Genomic DNA, 18,082 nt, shown 5'->3' with positions numbered 1-18,082 from the left:
ACAGAGGAGCCTTGCATGCTGCAGACCATGGAGACACAAAGAGTTGGACACGACTGAGCCGCTGAACAACAGCTTAACACGGTTGCAGACTATCCCAGTCTGCAGGCCCCGCATTTATTTACTATTTTACTTACTTACTTTTGGTCATGCCACGCAGCTTGTAGGATCTTAGTTCCCCGACTCGGGGGTTGAATCTAGGCCACCACAGTGAAAGCGATGAGTCTTAACCACTGGACTGCCCGGGAGTTCCCAGGGCCCTCGTTTAGGTAGCATGTTGGATTGCAGAGTGGATTGGTAGAAGATGTGAGGTGGTTATTGCTTCAGACTTCAGGAATGCTGACAGCTTCTGAGCCGGCTCTGCCCAGGTCATGCTTGACCCCGTGGGGTAAGGTGATGGGGCAGTCTGCTGGGAGCCTGAGCCCCCCCACCCCTAGTGATGTTAGAAATTGTGGAGGAGTCTCCTCAGCTCCCAGGACAGCACAGGGTGGCTCCCACCGGGCGCCAGTGCTGTGAGGTGCATACCTGGATGGGTGGCTGTCCCCCTGCGGCCAGGTGAGGAGCAGCCTATGGAGGCGGAAGGCATGGCGGTGCAGTCTGGGGGGCCAGCCTGGTCTGCTGCATATATGATAGTATACCCGGCCCACCAGCCACACGCTAGGAGCCAAACTTGGGAGACACCAGCGCCCCATCACAGCGTGGAGACATTCACAGCACTGGTTTTCACTGTTACTCTGGAACTTTTTAAGAGCTGTCAAGAGTGCAGAGCCTCTGGCCACCCTGCACTGTCTGCGTAGTGGCCCAGGTAGAGACCCAATGGAAGGACTGAATTGGCCCAGCGGCCAGCTGTGGGGGGCAGTGGGCTCCCAGATACCTCTTGGTGGGGGACTGCTGCTCCTCAGGTATCGTGACCTCGCTGCTAGCCCTCACACTCCTCAGGCTGGCACTTGGCCAGAATTCCAGCCCATCTTGCCACATCGGTTGCCAAGCAGGCACACAGACCTGGTGGTCTGCTCTCTGGGGCCTTGACAGGCTGGGCCTCGGGGCAGCCCGGCCCCTGGATGGAGCCTGCAGGGCACTCCGCCAGTAGAGGGCCCCTGTTTGAGCTGAGGCCGGGCAGTGTTCTCTAGGCTCTTCCTGGAGAGATGGGTGCAAAACCTGCCTGACTGTGTCCCCAGCAGCCTGGGAGGGACGGCAGGGGCTGGAAAGACAGCCCAGCAGGTTCTTAATGGGCCTAGTGAGGAGTTTCTAGTCTGTCCCTCCTCTCCCTTTGCCCTTCTGGAGGCATCCGAGTCAGGACTGTCTCTGCAGGCTAGCTGAGCTCACCTGGGAAATGGTCAGAGCGGGCTTGCTGGCCCAAAGCCCTGCGCTGAGCCCAGGCCTTTTCTGGGGCCCCCCAGGGCCTGGAGAGTCGTCTTGGGCTGCAGAGGCAGGCTGGCCCTCTGGGTTGAAGCGCCAGAACATTAAGAACAGTAACAGGTACTTTTCTGGTGGTCCAGTGGTTAAGACTCTGTGCTTCCACTGCAGAGGGCATGGTATCAACCCCTGGTTGGGGAGCCAAGGTCCCATATATACTGCATAGTATGGCCAAAAAAACAAAAAAAAATCTTTTTTCTTTAATGTTTTGAAAATAGTAAAGGACAGAAATGTCCAATAAGAGGGCCTCTACCTCCCTCACCTGGGAGCCTATGGGGACACTGGTGACCAGTGATTGGAGGAGGGGCTTCTGAGCATCCCCTCTCCCTGCGGCCTCCCACCAAGAGCAGAGAGCAAGTTATAGCTTTATTTATTCAGTCCAGGGCAACTGTTTTTAAAAAATCCATATACAGGACTGGGAGGGGCAGTGTACACCACATATGGTCTCCATGACGTCATGCATAGTGCATTTCTCAGCACAAGACAGATAAAGTCTGTAGATGAGCCTCAGTCCACTCGGGCTTGTGTGGTTTTGTCCTGCACGGACCTTCCTAGAAGACACAAATAGATTCTGCCCTGGCAGTTTGTCCAAAATAGAAACCCTTGAGTTTGCTTCTGGTCAGGTACTAAATGGAGACAGTGTTCCACCTTGGAAGCAGTCTCTGTGTATCTGCGGGCATTTGTTTTATGAGCACCAGGAAGGTTCCTTTCAGAGGAAAATAGGGCAAGCCCACACCGGCTCCTCTCACCATGGAGAGGCCACTGTACTCGGAACCCTCTTCACAATCAGGTTAAATCTCCAGAAACCGAATTTCTGGCCTGTAAATATGCTTCCCTCTCCTTCCCAGACTGCCCTGCTGCAGCTCCAAATAGTAGCTTACTCTCCAGCCCCAGAGGACGCTCTGGGCTACCCTGAGGGTGACCCCCATCACCCCCTAACCCCCATGGTCAGCTCTGTTTTCACAGAAATTGTTTGCCCCATACCTCTGGGAACTAGAAAGGCTGGAGCTGGGAAAACTCGCTGGATGAAAATAAGAAATTACAAGAACATTGTTCTCCTAATCAGTGTCTAAAATACGTCATGTGCAATCTTCCCTACCTGTGTGGCACTGTCTCTGGCACCTAGTGTCCAACCCTGACGTGGCCAGGTTAGGAAGCCCCCCTCACACTGCCGCCATGGGCCAGGCGTTAACAGCGGGCTCCTGGCTGATACGTGGGGTGTGCTTGCCACGATGTGGGGAGCTGGGCACTCCATGGGCCTGGGTTGTGGGGCAGGGGCACCAGGCAGCCCAGGAGAGTGGGTTGCAGTGAGCCCCACGAGGCTCCTCTCAGAAGGCCCAGGCTAGAGGAACGGGCTGCTGCCTGCTCCCAGTGGCGGGAAGCCCACTCATCTAGTCCCTGCCGGGACACACAGTGGCGGTCTTGCAGTGACACTGACGTTCTTGCACAAAGCAAACACATTAAACCAGACCAGCCTCTTCAACAAGGCTCCAGGAAAGGAGAGGAGACATGCGTCAGGGAGCAAGCAAGTCACGACAGATGTCAGCAGGGAATATGAGGGGCACGCCCTTTGGAAGGCGCCAGGGCTCTCCTCTGGCCCCACAGGACACGACATCCAGGCTCCCCGTAAATGCCACGACTTGCACTGGTGGTTCTCAGCATTTCCGAGTGATGTGTTAAGGTTTATGTTCTCAACAGTATGTCTCAGTCTCAGAAACCTCAGCCAGGCCTACCAGCATTTCTTGGCACATGTAACCCAGACATCACAGAGCTACTAGGCTGTGGACAGAAATGCCATCAGAGCATGAAGTCCAAAGACTGTGGAAACAAAAGGAAAGGCACCCCTCTCTGGTGGCTGCTGGCCAGTATGGTACATGTTGTTCTTAAAAGCAGCTCAGGGCACAGCAAGTTCTGCCCCAGGACATGGGCTCAGGTCTACCAGATGCCTGTCTGGAAAACGCCAGAAAATGATGACTGTAGAAGTATGAGCTGGGCCAGTGGGTGTGGCCAGAAGTCCTGGGGGGCCCCCAGGGAGCACTACATGGGACTTCACCCTCCCTGCTGTCATAAGCAGAACCCACATGTGGCCAGGGCAGGCCTCTGACACCACCACCCATGGACCAGGCCAGGCCACGGCCTTATCTAGACAGGAAGTCCCCCAGGCCGCCCCCTCCCACAGCAGGGGCCACAGGCAGCAGGGAGATGGGTGAGCTCCGCTGCCTGGCCAGTGTCCCACCCTCTGTAGCCGCGGCTCGGAGGGCTGATAGCTCAGGGGACCATCTGGGGTTGGGAGAAGGACATCTCTGGACTGTGGACCCCTTCCCCAACCTGGTGGCCTCGCTGGGTCTGTGTGGCCAGGGATCCTGCTGTCTGGGAAGAGAGAATTCGAGCCCAGGCTGCTTCAGGCCACCCCTCAGTTAGCCACCTCAAGTGGGCACCTCACTCAGGATGCCCAGAGACAGGCCTCCTGACCCCACAGGCCTCTGACCTTGGATATCTCATTCAAGGCCTGACTAGTCTGATGCACTTGCTGGGCTGACTTGCCCTACCTAGGTTCCTGCCTCCCCGCCCCCACCCACCAGGCCACCCAACTCCCTCCAGGGCAGGGAGGGAAGCACCAGGCCAAGCAGTTAATCCTGCGCCGAATCTATTCATAGCAGGGTGGTACCATCACTCATGCCCCCGGGCTGCCACCAGTCTAGCTCCAGAGTCAGGGTGCAATCCCTTCCCTGAACTCAGGATGCTGACCCCGACTCTCCAGGCCCCTTCCAGGCTCCCGCCCCGAGCTGGCCACTCGGTCCACGTCTCTGAGGGGACCCATGACCACCCGTTACAACACAGAGCCCGGCCTCCTTGTCTCAGGAAGTCCCCACGGCCAAGGACTCAGCCTTTCTTTGCCCTGAGCTCTTAGCCATAAGTCTCCCCTTTAATTGGAGAGGTCCATCCTCCGAGGGAAAAGGAGCCAGGTCTTAACAGCATTAAGACAGGAGTAGCACTTTGGTCTCGAACCGTCTGGCAGTGACTCGGCGGCCCGGTTGGCCATCTGCACGTCTGACACCGTCCAGGAGGCAGGCGAGCTCCGGTCCACGCCAAGCAATGCAGACGCCGCGGCGGCGGCCGCGCCCGGGAGCGCATGCACTCACACCACCTGCAGGCTGCGCTCATGCCCGTCCAGCTGCACCTTGAGCTTGTGCAGCTCCTCGATCTCGCGGTTGTGGCGCTCGGTCTTATGGCGCACCAGCGAGCGGTAGAAGTGGATGGTGAAGACCACGAAGATGAGGCCCACGGGCACCATGATGATGGTGGACACCAGGGCGGCCTGCCAGCCCGTGTGGCCGCCGGGGCCGGGCGGGGGGCCCGGCTGGTGGCGTGCATCCACGGGCAGGAACTTGATCCAGCAGAGCAGCACCACCTCGGCCAGGAAGAGCAGGATGCCCAGCACGGTGGAGAAGCCCCAGGCCAGCTCAATGTAGGGGTGCATGCGCTCGTGCGGGGACTCGCTGATGGAGTTGAGGTTGTGGATGTTGCTCACGGCCTCCACGTTGGGCAGGATGCAGGTGCTGATGAGCAGGGCGAACAGGTGCACGGCCACCAAGACCGTGGTGCAGGCGCTGAAGGCGATGAGCAGCGGCCGCGGGTACTGGTATTGCGTCTCCAGCTGCACTTCCACCATGGCCACCTGCCAGGCAGAGGGGGTGCTGAGTCGGGGCCTCCATAGAGCAGAGGGCACTCTCCCTCCCCGTTCACACATTGTGAACTTTTTTCTGATATGCTAGAGAAGATCTCACTAAGGGCAATCAAAAAAGTACAGAAAAGGCTAAAGAAGCACTGGGTCCCGCAGAGATCTCCTGGGTACCAAGGACGGAGGCGTACTGGCGGTGCCCAGCTCCGGCCCAGGGCAGAGGCCACACTTTCCTGGGAAAATGCAACACTGCTGTTGATAGCAGAGCCAGGCTGCAGTGGGACTTAGCTGCCAACAACTGCTGCTTTTCAAAACAAACAACCTGACCTTTCAGGGGGTTAAAAAGAAAAAAAGGAACAATGGAGGCTCCTGATGACCCCCAGACTCAGAGCTGTACACTGGGTGGACTCACACAAGCCACAGGGTGCCTCTGTCAGCTGAGACCAAAAGCAGGAAGGAGCAGCCTCATCTCCGCGGGAATAGCCATATACATGAGAACAATGGCAAGAAGGGGAAGCTGGAAAACAGCCTGGGCTGGGAAAACAGCTGAATCTTCAGCAGCGGTCACAGCTAGGCCAAAGGTAATGTCTAGAAAGTGTAAGAAACAGTAATTCCCGAATTCCATGTGGACACCGAGGAGCTCCTCCAGGGGTGGGAACCAGAGGCTGCTGGGGTTTTAAACTGTGTGCACGTATTCACTTCAATAACATATAAAGCACTTCTAAGTGAAAGGGAATAAGAGGCCCACCAAAGGACAGAAGCCCCAGCTTCTCTGTAGCAGTGGGTGTCTATTTAGGCTGAGACTTGCTCACCAGAAGCCCGAAGGGGCTTTCAAAATCCAGACTGGGCACCAAGCTCCTGCCATGCTTCCTCAGGTCACACCCAGTCCACTCGGGATGGCTCCCTTGCGGCCCACACCCCACCCCAGCTCTGCAGACCAGCCCCAGTGGAGGGTTTAGTCTTGGCTCACCAAGGGCTTTCTCCCAGGTACCCAACGATAAAAAACCAGACCCATTAAGACAGCAAGAGCAGGGAGGCAGAGAGAAGCCAGAAGAAGGCTCTTCCACTCACTGTCTCCTAGGTCTAAGCCATCCCTGTTTGGTTTTGGGGTTTTTTTTTCTCTGAACTGTGCAGCTTGTGGGATCTTAGTTCCCTAACCAGGGATTGAACTGAGGGCCACAGCAGCTAAAAAAATAAAAAAGGTGCCAGAGTCCCAACCACTGACCACTGGACCGCCAGGGAACTCACAGAGCCATCCCAGTTTTAAGAAATTTACAAGAAAGAAGATTTCACAGCGTCCAGCAACTCTTGCCTCATCCTCTCATTCTGCCCTCGGTGGAGATGGACCCCTTGGTGGGAAAAAGATGATGCCAGTCCCAGTGGACCACAGCTTGAATGGCAACTCTGCAACAATTACTGTTCCAAAGAGTCAGTGGCCACACTGCCAAGGTGAGGGAGGGGTGGTCCTTTCTCAGTGCCCTGGTAGGCTGGGTAGGCTCTTGTGACCACAAAGGATGTGACCCAACAAAAAAGGATGTCGTAAACCTCAGAGGGTGCAGAGACAAGAAACAAAGATGATTAAAAGGCTGGCAAGGAAAGCAGTTTTGTTCCACCACAGGAGAAAAGGTCAAAGGCCATGCTGCTGCTGCTGCTAAGTCACTTCAGTCGTGTCCGACTCTGTGTGACCCCATAGATGGAAGCCCACCAGGCTCCCCCGTCCCTGGGATTCTCCAGGCAAGAACACTGGAGTGGGTTGCCATTTCCTTCTCCAATGTGTGAAAGTGAAAAGTGAAAGTGAAGTCGCTCAGTCGTGTCCGACCCTTAGCGACCCCACGGACTGCAGCCTACTAGGCTGCTCCATCCATGGGATTTTCTAGGCAAGAGTACTGGAGTGGCTTGCCATTGCCTTCTCCGGCCAAAGGCCATATTTCAGTGTAATTTATGCAGATATTTTATCACAGGCCTCGGATCACAGGTTTTCAGTGTTAGGGGTAGGATAAACATGAAGAAATAAGCTTAAGGTCAGGCATGAGCACCTGTTGGACTAAGGACCAGCTTTGCAATTCTAATTAGGGAATACATAATATAGAGAGCCGCGAAGAGCCGGACATGACAGAGCGACAGACAACAAAATACAGAGCGGACTCTGCGTTGAGCACCGCCTGTTCAATTTTCCACGACCCTGTCCTTATTCAGCTATAGTTTCCACAGCAGAAATACTGGCTGACGATCGGTATTCATCACTTCTTTCTCCTAGGTGGCTTTGCAGTCTGAACAATGATCTGATTTACTGGGGTCTGTGTGGTTTCTGAAATGTATCCCCGCTGGCTTAAAGGGAGTACTGGCTGATACAGAGGAGATACTCCATGAAAGCTGAGAAATGCATTATTATTTCCACCCCTGCCTCTCAAAGGTCACTGCTCTCATTCTCAGGCCACTTCACACCCCTGAAGCCTGCAGTTAAGTCTCAAACTAATCCTCCAGGATTCACTGTTCTGTAGCTTCACAGGGCTTGATTTCAGATTTCAATGAGGGGTTTTGTAACCTTCAACTTGGGTGAGCATTTTGTTGGAAAAAGTGACTCTTCCCTAAATTTGGAAATCCAAACTGTAGTCTCAAGAGACCACCCGCAGACAGGAAGTGATTTCCAAGACCTGGGCCCCACACAGAATGGAAACCGTCCTACTGCATTCAATCAGGCAGTGCTTCTCAGAGTTAGTTTTCTAAAGATAAAAGTTATACAGGCCAGAAAAACTTAATGCAGTACTAGAATTCTTCTGTGAAAGTAGAAAACAAAATTTAATTTTTAAAATATTTATTTCTACTTATTTGGCTGCGCAGGGATCTAGTTCCCCATCCAGGGTTTAAACTGCGGGCCCCCCCCCCCCCGCATTGGGAGCATAGTCTTTGTCAGTGGACCACCAGGGAAGTCCCCCAATATCTAATATTAATAGTGAGATCGAAAATTCTCTTGCATATTTCTTAAAATTAAGCTTGAGAAAATATTCGTTTTTTAATGTGATGAAAGAAAATAATTTTGAGCCAAAATTTTGCCCCATGTGATTGGACACTTTTGTAATTATGGTTTTTTTGTGTGTGTTTTTAATATGTATGTATATAGCAGTGCTGGGCCTTAGTTGTGGCATGCAGGATCTTTAGTTGTGGCTTGTGGGATGTGGTTCCCTGTCCAGGATCAAACCCAGGCTTCTTGCTTTGGGAGCTTAGTCTTAGCCACTGGACCACTAGGGAAGACCCTGTTTTTAAAAAAAATAATTCGCAAGACCTGAATCAGCCTTTGCTTTAAACCACAGACCTGAACCCAGATTGACTGCCCTCTAAATGTGGTGACCACTGCCCCGCCCTGTATGAAGTCACGCCCTGACTACACAATGTCTCATTTCTCCGAGGGTGACTGGCACCCATGACTGGCAGGCCCTTGTCAGGGAAGTGGCCACACTGGCTCTCCGGACACCTTTCTATTTTCTGCATATCCACTGGACAATTGACGCTCTAGGCTATGGAAAAACAATTGTTTCCACATAAAAAAAAAAAAAGAATTGCTTCCAGCCCAGTAGAACTTCCTAGCAGACAACAGAGAGAGGAGGAGCGGTGGCTGCAGTCTCACTGGGATCCTGACATCCCCGAGCTCTGGGACGATCTCCCGGAGGGATGAGGTCTGCGGGCTTCAGAGTCAACAGCAGACGTGGGCCTTCCTGGGGGCCCGCGGTTCCTCCCCAGACAGACTCGCCCTGGGGGATGACTCAGAAGGAAAGCATAACATGGCAGCCGGGAGTCAGGCCAGAGGCTCTGCTTCATCACTTCGGGGGAGCATGTGCGTGCCCAGCTGGGTTACACTGAGCAAACCGGGCCCATTCTGCACTTCCTGCTCACACTCCCAAACTCTTGGGGGCCTTCTGAGGGCTTGGGGACTCCCCTGGGTGCCCCAGGTCTCCCTTCCTGTTGCCAGACCAATCCCCTTGGAGGGGGTGGGACCTGGGCGGAGACGTTCATTGGAGGGTGGGGGGTGGGGGAGGGGTCTTAGTTGCAGCTGTGGGATCTAGTTCCCTGACCAAGGATTGAACCCAGGCCTCCCTGCATTGAGAGTGCAGTCTTAGCCACTGGACCTCCAGGGAAGTCTCTGGACAGAGACTTCCTAGTGGTCCATTCTGGCTGCTAGCAGGGCCCAGAGGGTGGGCTTTGCTCCCTGAAGCATCACAGGATTTCAATGAGCAGAAGCCCACCTTACTGGCTATATTGCCCACCACTTGTTTCCACTTACCATGGCAAAGCCTGAGAGGAGGGCGGATGTCCGGCTGGAGGCCTTTAGCTTGGCCCTGCTCAGGTAGAGCTTCCTCCAAGAGAGCGCCTGCACAGAGTGGTGGTTGGAGGTGACCAGTTCCAGGTAGCTGCGGCGAACCCAGTCCCGGTAATCCATGCCCTTGTGGCCAGGTTCCGAGCAGGCGGGAGCGGAGGGGTCCACGGGCACGTTGAGCTCGGCGCTCATGGTGGGAGCCAGGCTGGGGGCGGGAGAGACACTCAGGTATACCAGAGGGTCCCCCGAGCGTGGAGAAGCCAGACTCCCAAGTCCCTTCTACCTTCCCTGGGGACCCGCTGTATACATCCTGCGCTAGGGCCACGGGATTCAGGGGTGCACGAGGGTGGGGCCCTGGCCTCTGAGGCTTGTCCCCATACAGGAATGTAGGGACCACCTGTGGGAAAGGGGTCAGGCAGGTGCATCTCTAGGACCCACTCAGCGTCCAGTGTTCCTCCACAAAGCTGGAATCTGCTCTCCTCTCCTGAGCTCAGAAAAGCTCCAACTGAGCGTGGCTCTTGGGTGAACAGAATTCCAAGGCTGGCTGAAAGCACCTAAACGCCTATCTTCAAGGAGAAGGGAGTTGTAGCATTTTGGAAGCTTCTAGGACCTGAAACTTCTGGATTTGACCCAGCTGTGCGGTTTCAAGCACAACACCTGACTTTTCCAACCTGTTCATCTTCATGTGGAGGCATGCTCACCCTGTTGAGCTGCTCAGTCGTGTTCAACTCTGTGCGACCCCATTGACTGTAGCCCGCCAGGCTCCTCTGTCCATGGGATTCCCCAGGCAAGAATCCTGGAGTGGGTTGCCATTGCCTTCACCACCCTATTGGGGTCTTAAAACAAGAGAATGGAGCCCAAAGACCCCAAATTGCTTTCCCACGGCCAGGTGCCAACCATGAAATCAATGTTTCCATGCAGCTGCTAATTTCTCAAATCTCACTGAAATTTAAATCAGCACAGTTCACCCTGAAAATAACTGATTTATACAACTGAAGCTACATCCAGGGTGCAGTGGAAACCTTTACCAAAATGAAAAACCAAATTGGCCAATTGACATGAGCATGGTTTGGGGGTTTATTTTTTTCAAGAAATGGAGGCTGGAGACCCCTTGAGTCATCCTAGTAGACATGTGGTTTGACAGTAACACAGGATGAAGATCAGAAGGGCTGATCTGTCGAGATTTGTGAATTTAAACCCAAATCTCCACTAATCCAAATAGGGGATTGGCAGTCTTGTGTGGCCCAAGGGGCTGGCCCTGCAGCAGCCCTCAGGATCAGCTCTAATTAATCTGCAGGGCAGGCTTCAAGGGCACAGGCACCTCACAGCTCACTTAGCATCAGATATTAACTTGTACCTTCAGGCCCGCATGGGCCTGGTGAAAAGCCTCCTTAAAGCTATTACAAACAGATCAGCGTTCCTACATCCCAGGGAGCCAGGTTGGGGGTGGGTGGGCGGGATAGAGGGTGTTTACCAGGGTCTGTGGCTGAGGAAATGCCCCAAACTTGATCTGCCCATGCCAGTCCCTAAGTGGATTCTCTGGGAAGGTCCTGGGGAGGGGGGAGGCTCGTTCTCTTTGGGGGTGCCTTCCTCTTTGTTTTGCGCCAGGCCATGGAGGTATGGCTTTTACTGGCCAACAGGGCCCCCAGAGAACAGCTCTGTGCTCTTCTGTTTCTGCCCGGGTATGCCAATTACTAGGTCATTTACAAGCGGGCCGACTTGGGAACCTTGGTCACCACCACCCTGGCCCCCACCCACATCTGCAGCTAGCAGCACTGCTTGCGAGCACTTCAATCACAGGAATGAACCTTCCCTTGGGGAGAATTCGGAGAAATGTTGTTCACTAACCAATCCATTGGCTGGCTCCAAATCATTTAGAATGGCATCATTTGGAAATGCATTTTTTTTTTCCTCTTTTTGCCCCACTACATAACAGAAGTGAGCCCATGGGGTTGATGAAGACACTGTCCAGCCTATGGAAGGGTAAAAGGCACAACCGTTGCCCTCTCAGAGGATCCATCCTGCATCTAGTAAATGCTTCCTGGGCCCTAAGGTAAGACTGCATTTGGTACTTAAGGACCAAAGATGAAAGGTGAGGATGTTCAGTGGGGGAGTGGCCTAAGTCGGGGGAGATTCTTGTCCACTGAGTTAAATGCTGATGTAGTGGAGCCGGTGTGAGGGCTGAGGGGATGGACAAGACGCTGGCTGGCTGCCTCTACTCTTGGGCTAGGAGAGGGTCCCTGCGAGGGAGCTGGGATAGGGACCAGGACACACTAAGGTAGCATTGGCAAAGAGGGACCCTCCTGCAAAGACAAGATGGTGCCCACTTGGGGAGGGTCTGAGAGGCAGGGCAGGAAGGCTGGATGCAGAGGGGCCAGGGGAGCAGTGGTGGAAGCAAGATTCAGGGAGTACCTGTGGCCCAGGCAGTAGGACTGTGTTGGACTTGCCCCAGCGCTGCCCAGATGTCTGGGCTTGAAAGGAGTGAGAGAGCCACTGGGGCTCCATCTGGTCTGTGTGCGCAAACACTTGGTCAACTGGGAAGGGCAGGAGGGAGATGAATGGCGTGGAGATGGGGATCATTAGTGAAGGTGAGCTGAGCCCAAGTTGGAGAGCGGAGAACTTCATGGGCAGTGAGGGCTGACGGTGGCCTGGGCAGTGGCAGGGGCGGCCTCAGCTCTACTGATGTCTCCGGTGGCAGGATTTGCGGGAGGAAGGGCTGCTGTCTGCTTGGAGCTGGGGTGGTGAGGTGGGCTTGTGGGTCCCAGGACAGAGAAACCACTTCCTTCAAGCACATCCGCGGCCCCCCAGCCCCAGGGTCCTACCCCGGGCCAAGCCTCCTCCCCACCTGTCCTCCCCCAGAGGCAGAGTCTGGTCCTCAGACTCCAGGGCTGGTTCAGGCAGCGGGTGGGGCGAGGCAAGATGGAGCCTGACCTTTCTGTCAGGTGGCAGAGGCGCCAAAGGATGCTCTCCTGGCCGAACCTTGTGGTCTTTTGGTTTTGTTTTTATATAAGGGGCGGTCAGAGAAAGGAGATCTTGTAGAATTACCGTGACGCTGTCTCTGGCCGTGGGAAACATTTCTAGGGGGTGGGTTTGGGGGTTTGACTGTCAAGTTCCCTTAAACATCTGGGGCACGAGCAATGACGAGTGCCACGCAGAAACGGCTGTTTCTTACTGTTTCTGTCACACCCGCACACGGGAGGGCCCAGCTCCCCTCCTCCCCTGGGTCTCCTTAAGGGAACCCGCCTGCAACCCTGTTCCTTCCCCTCAGCACCCCCTAGCAGCCGGGGGACCTGCATGCGGCCCGCATCTCTCCGCGCCCGGCAACCTCCCAGTCATTCCGGCGTCTCCGCACCCCGCCCAGGGATCCCGCGGGCTTGGGGTCCCAACCTCACAGTCGTCCCGTAGGCCTGCCCGGGAGGAAGCTGGGGTCTCCGGGTGCAATTCCGGCCGCCCCCGCCGCCCGCAGCGAGCACTCACCGATCTTTGCTCTGCCCTCCCGGCCCGACTCGGCTCGGGCGCGCTGGCGTGGCCCGGTGGCCCGGCCGGGGCGCCGAGCGCGGCCCCCTCCCTCCTTCCGCCCGTCCCGCGGGGTCCCCCGGGCCCCGCCCCCGCCCCCGCCGGCTGCCCCGCCCCCCGCCGCAGCCGCTGCCAGGGCAACGGCGCGGCTGTCACGTGACCGGCCCGCGGGGGCGCCGCGGGCCACGTGACGCTGCGGGCCAGGAGGGGCGGGGCGCGCAGCCCCCACCCGGGATCCCGCGGGGTCCCTGCAGCGCGGGCGCCGCTCCCGCCGGGACACGAAAACCGAGAAGGGTGCTCATCTTTCCTGGATCCTGGGCGCGCCGCGGGTGGCCGTGAGCAGGTATCCGCGCCGCGGTGGTGATGACAGCCGGAAGCCTGGGCATCCCTCGCTCTCCCTCCCCAGCGACGGAATGGGGAGGATGCGCTTTCTCTGCCCCTGGGTCTGGCCCGCAAGTCTAGGGAAGGGCGAGCCCTAGTCTGCCGGACGCGTGTGGGTCTGAACACAGAGTAGGAGCACCAGGTTCCCAGGGTGAGCCCCGGGGGACGCCCAGGACCGGCCACTGACCCTGTGGACGGGTGGGATCTCGTTATCAGTCTGCCGGGCGGACGGCGCGTGGCTGGGGGAGAAGGGGTATAGAGGAGAGGAGGCTCGGTTGCGGAAGGTGTGTGCGGCCACGCCCCAGTTTGCAGGTTGGACAGCGACCCCAGGCCGAGCACGCACAGGGAGCTGGTCACCCGGAACCGCAGCCCCACCCACCTGGCCCAGCGAGACCTGCGGGGTCCTCACCCGAGTGCGGCATGCTTGCTGGGCAGAGCGCTGGGGGAGAAAGCGTTTCCGCGGTGCCTCTGGCTCCTTCCGTTCCAGGCTGCAGGGAACCTCTCACCAGGAATGGTGAACTGTCCGGTTTTGTAACCCAGACGTTCAAACAGGAACGGTCTTTTCAGGAAGTGCATATGGGTAACTCACTGAGAGGAGAGATGGGTTCCCATCCACCCACCGTGCCAGGCGGGCGCTCGGAGCCCTTCCTGCGTGCCCTACATAGGATTTTTCCATCTGTCACAACAGCATGGCACCGTGACACATTTATCCAAAGGAAAGAAAAAAGAAAAATTCCATTCCTGTAGCCCAGTCCAAGTTTTCTGACGATTGGATGAGTAAATGTTAGCAAGTATGCCAGGCCAGATCCATTTATACTTCAAGACCCATGCTGAGAGTCAGAATGACACCTTTTATTCCAAGAGAACACAAGAGCGGACTAAGCTAGTTTCCCTGTGTTTGCCACCCTAACAAAGGAATGAGGAAAATCCTGGGGTCTGATTACTGCCCCTCCCACCCATGGCAACAGGAAAGAGATTGTTGTATTTCGGGGAGCAAAGTTCACAAAAAACATAGTGTGGCTTTCAACCTCTGGCAGTTGATAAAGTGGACTGGAAAACAGGAGGAAAACATTCTTTAAAACAAATTTTTTAAAAATTTTATTTGTTCACCTGAAACTACCACAACATTGTTAATTGGCTATACCCCAATATAAAAGGTTTTTGGTATTCAAAAAGGAAGAAAACATTCAGAACGTTTTGCTAACGGCAGTAATTGCATCACAGGTGAACATTCTTTGAGCAACAGAGTCCTTTGCTTGAGTTCTCACTTCTGAACTCTGATTGCACATCCTTTAGAAAGCTTCCTAGGCCTGGTAGCCATGCTCCCACCCCCAGGCACATTTATCCAGCATGTCTGGGCAGAAGTAGAATGTAAGTCATAATTACCAGGGCTTTCCAGAGCTCGTTTACTAACTGAACCCAGAAAACTGCATTCCCCACCCTATGAGATTAAGCATGCTGAGAGCACCGAGTTGAAAGGAGAGAAAATGATCACAGTACTCACAGTTGCAGAGCCCACTTGGGTGCCCAGGTTGTTGAGTGGGGGTTACGCAGAGGCAGAGGTCGAGGTGGTTCAGGTCAAGGTGCATAGTACCAGCCGCTCAGCGGGGAGGTCTGGGTTCCAGTCTGTGCTGACACTCCCGTGGCTGGTGGTCTGGCAAGTCACCGCCTTTTCTGAGGCGTCAGCCACCCCACATTTGAAAAAGGCACTTCTGGGAGGCACGTCCCAGAGGTCACCCCCATGCTGGGGGCCCTTCATTCCGTGAACACTGGGGTCCTTGCTGTCTTCCTTCCCCAGCTCCTAGCCAGGATGGCCTCCCAGCTGGCGTGGACAGGGTATCCAGTCCCTTGACATGGAGACAAGTTCTGTCCCCTTGACCATTCACTCCTAAAGCCCAGTGCTTATTATCACCCTCTGTGACCTTCCGAGGATCGAACCCGGGGCCCGGCAGTGAAAGCGCCGAGTCTTAACTACAGGACTGCTGGGGGAATTGCCAGTGTGAACTCTGAAGTTCAGACATCCCGCTTTCTGGCCCTTCTTCCTCACTCGGCCCCCAGCACTTCCCGACCCTGCTGACGCCCATCTTCCTTCCCCTCAGTCTCCTCCCACTCCTGCTGCCTCTCCCCTGCACTTCAGTCGGTAAACTCGGAGAGCTGTCATCACTCCCTTCCTTTCCTCCTCAGCCACCTGGGGTCACGGCCCTTTGCGCTGCCCCAGCCACAGCCCTGTCTGTCCCTGCGTCCCCCTCCTTCCACCCGGAAACCCTCCTTCCTCCTCCGGTGAGCCCACCAGACTCTTCCCCGCGCCCCACGCGGGCTTCTCTTCTTCCGTCTGTCCACTTGACACGGGTGTTTCTCAGGATCCTGTCCGGGTCCCTCTCTCTACACTTCTCCCTGAGTTTTCTCACCCACTCACCCTTTCGCCTGAGGGCTCCTGTATCATCACCTACAACCCTGATCTCTTCCCAGCCTGGCAGGCCGTGTCCCAAGGCCCCCAGCTTCACCATGCCCACAGCTAGAGTCCTCATCTTGCCCTCATACCTGCTCCACCTCCTTGTCCTCTGTCCCCTTAGGGAGGGTTCCACCACCCAGCACAGCTGGTGACTCTGTAGATCTGTAGAATTTTCTAGATCCTGACTCCCCACAAGCAGAATTCAAGTCCTGTGAATTCTCCCACTGAAATGTCTCTGAAATCCCCCGAGCCCCTCATGTTTGCTCTCCTCACCTCATGTCTATTCTAATTCAGGCCATCGTCACCTCTGGTCTCTGATCTGAGTTTCTGATCCGAGCTAGCCTCCGCTCATCCCGGAGGCCTGGGGCCCATGCCCACGCAGTACCCCAAACGTCACCAGCCTGACTTTCTTGTCTGTCTGCGATCAGACCCCAAGTCTCGTGTTGCCAACAAAGTGCACTTTGGAACCCTTTGGATTTCAGCCTTGTGTTTGCTCAATAAATGTTTGCTGCGGGGTCTTTCCTGGTGGTCCAGTGGTTAAGAATCCACCTGCCAATGCAGGGGACGTGGGTTTGATTCCTGGTCAGGGAACTAACATCCCAGTGCGTGCCACAGCTTGAGAAGCCCACCACAGCACAGTTGCCTCTCTGTCCCTACCCACCCCCCCGCCCCATCAAGAACATTCGTTTTGATACATTCTGGGGAACAGGAAAATGGAAAATTGCCAGAGGACTCACCCCAGGTTAATTTCTCAGGAGGTTCTACGTTCTGGGGAACAGGAAAATGGAAAATTGCCCGAGGACTCACCCCAGGTTAATTTCTCAGGAGGTTCTCCTTACTGATCTATGTTGTTAGATAGAGGTTGTAGATCACTTCAGTCATGTATGCTGGACGGTAAACATAGATTAACTTCCAAAGGGGAGGAGGAGAAACCGAGCCTGTTTCCAGTGATGATGATGGAAGAAACGGTTTCCACACAGCCCTCCTTCCATGCACCTTGGAAGCCAAGTTTAGTTACGTTGGTTTAGTTACTAAACCAATTTAGTTAGGTTCCTATTTTCAAAAGTCAGTAGAATGTCTCTCCTCTAATTCAGTTTTCCCCCCAAATGATAAATGTTGAAACAGAATTAAAATAATGATAGTACTTTCTATGCTCCAGACCAACGTTTTTCAAGGTATTGGTGGTGGGGGTGTGGTGTGGGGATCTGGAGTAGCATCTCCTGAGGTTCAGTTCAGTTCAGTTGCTCAGTCATGCCCGACTCGTTGCGACCCCCTGGACTGCAGCACACCAGGCTTCCCTGTCCATCACCAGCTCCCAGAGCTTGCTCAAACTCATGCCCATGGAGTCGGCGATGCCATCCAACCATCTCATCCTCTGTCATCCCCTTCTCCTCCCGCCTTCAATCTGTCCCAGCATCAGGGTCTTTTCAAATGGTACCTGCTTAAAATTCCTAATCATGGCCAGAGCTGTGATGACTCAGTCTGGGGGGCGTGGCCAGGGTGGGTCTGGGTGTTTCAGGCAGGCTCCTCCCCTGCTGCTGAGCTCTGGGCATTAAAGGCAGCAAAAGTGACCGTATCTCCTTGCAGGTTTGTAGGTTCTTCTACTGTAGGAGCAGTTTTTTCAGGTATGCACAGCTTACGTGCTTGCTTTCAGTCACTGAGATTTGCTGAGTGACATCTGTTTGGCACCTATGACATCCCAAGCACCCTGCTGGCACTGGGGGTCATCAGGGAACAGAACACGCGGGTCCTTACTGTCAGGAGCCTGGGGGCGTGGGGGCTGCGGGTGTGGCAGGGCGCAGGCAGGTGAACCAATGATGGAGCCATGGAAGAAATGGAACAGGTTTCTGTGAGGCCTACAGGAGAGAAGAGGCAGGAAATGCTTCCGGAGGTGGGGTCACTGGGAGCAGGAGTGGGAGGCAGAGGCCGGGTTGAAGGCCTTCAGCTCCTATTTTAAGTGTAATGGTGTTTCAGGGAGAAAGCCAATTCTGACTCCCATGTTGGAACTGTTTCTTTGACTTGCTTTTCATTGCTTTTATTATTGTAATTATACTCAGTGGCTTGCCTGGAGGACCCTGCCCCTCTGCTTGACTGTAAACTAAAGTGCCTTTTAAATGCTGGGAAAGATTTGAAGGCAGGAGGAGAAGGGGATGACAGAGGATGAGATGGTTGGATGGCATCACCGACTCGATGGACATGAGTCCGAGAAAACTCCGGGAGCTGGTTTTGGACGAGGAAGCCTGGCATGCTTCAGTCCACGGGGTTACAAAGAGTCAGACACGACTGAGTGACTGAACTGAAAGTGCCTTTGTTCAGCTCATGGAGA

The 18,082-nt window shown here is 55.1% G+C and overlaps 1 protein-coding gene across 5 annotated transcripts; it reads right to left on the bottom strand.

The window, feature by feature from the left end:
- Positions 1-3,032: 3,032 nt before the first annotated feature.
- Positions 3,033-13,862, bottom strand: ORAI2 (ORAI calcium release-activated calcium modulator 2). 5 transcript variants are annotated; one of them, XM_055410104.2, is made up of 3 exons: positions 13,714-13,862; positions 9,375-9,612; positions 3,033-5,092 (listed from the first exon to the last, which is right to left on the bottom strand). In XM_055410104.2, the coding sequence occupies exons 2-3, from the start codon at positions 9,597-9,599 to the stop codon at positions 4,553-4,555; spliced, it is 765 nt and encodes a 254-aa protein (XP_055266079.2). In that variant the 5' UTR covers positions 9,600-9,612; positions 13,714-13,862; the 3' UTR covers positions 3,033-4,552. The 5 variants fall into 5 exon arrangements, with proteins under 5 accessions (XP_055266079.2, XP_055266082.1, XP_088689371.1 ...); XM_055410107.2 differs by having other exon boundaries at positions 13,684-13,821; XM_088833245.1 differs by lacking the exon at positions 13,714-13,862 and adding an exon at positions 13,492-13,543.
- Between the last annotated feature and the right edge of the window lie 4,220 nt (positions 13,863-18,082).

This window comes from Moschus berezovskii, chromosome 27 (genome assembly GCF_049115385.1).
Source record: "Moschus berezovskii isolate FMDL1 chromosome 27, NW_MosBer_1.0, whole genome shotgun sequence".
NCBI lineage: Eukaryota > Metazoa > Chordata > Mammalia > Artiodactyla > Moschidae > Moschus > Moschus berezovskii.
This window is presented reverse-complemented; position numbering and strand designations above follow the sequence as displayed.

Coding starts and splice junctions, on each gene's coding strand:
- ORAI2 (XM_055410104.2), bottom strand. CDS start 9,599: ATGAGCGCCGAGCTCAACGTGCCCGTGGACCCCTCCGCTCCCGCCTGC. Junction 5,093..9,374: donor TCCTCTCAGGCTTTGCCATG/GTAAGTGGAAAC, acceptor TCTGCCTGGCAG/GTGGCCATGGTGGAAGTGCA.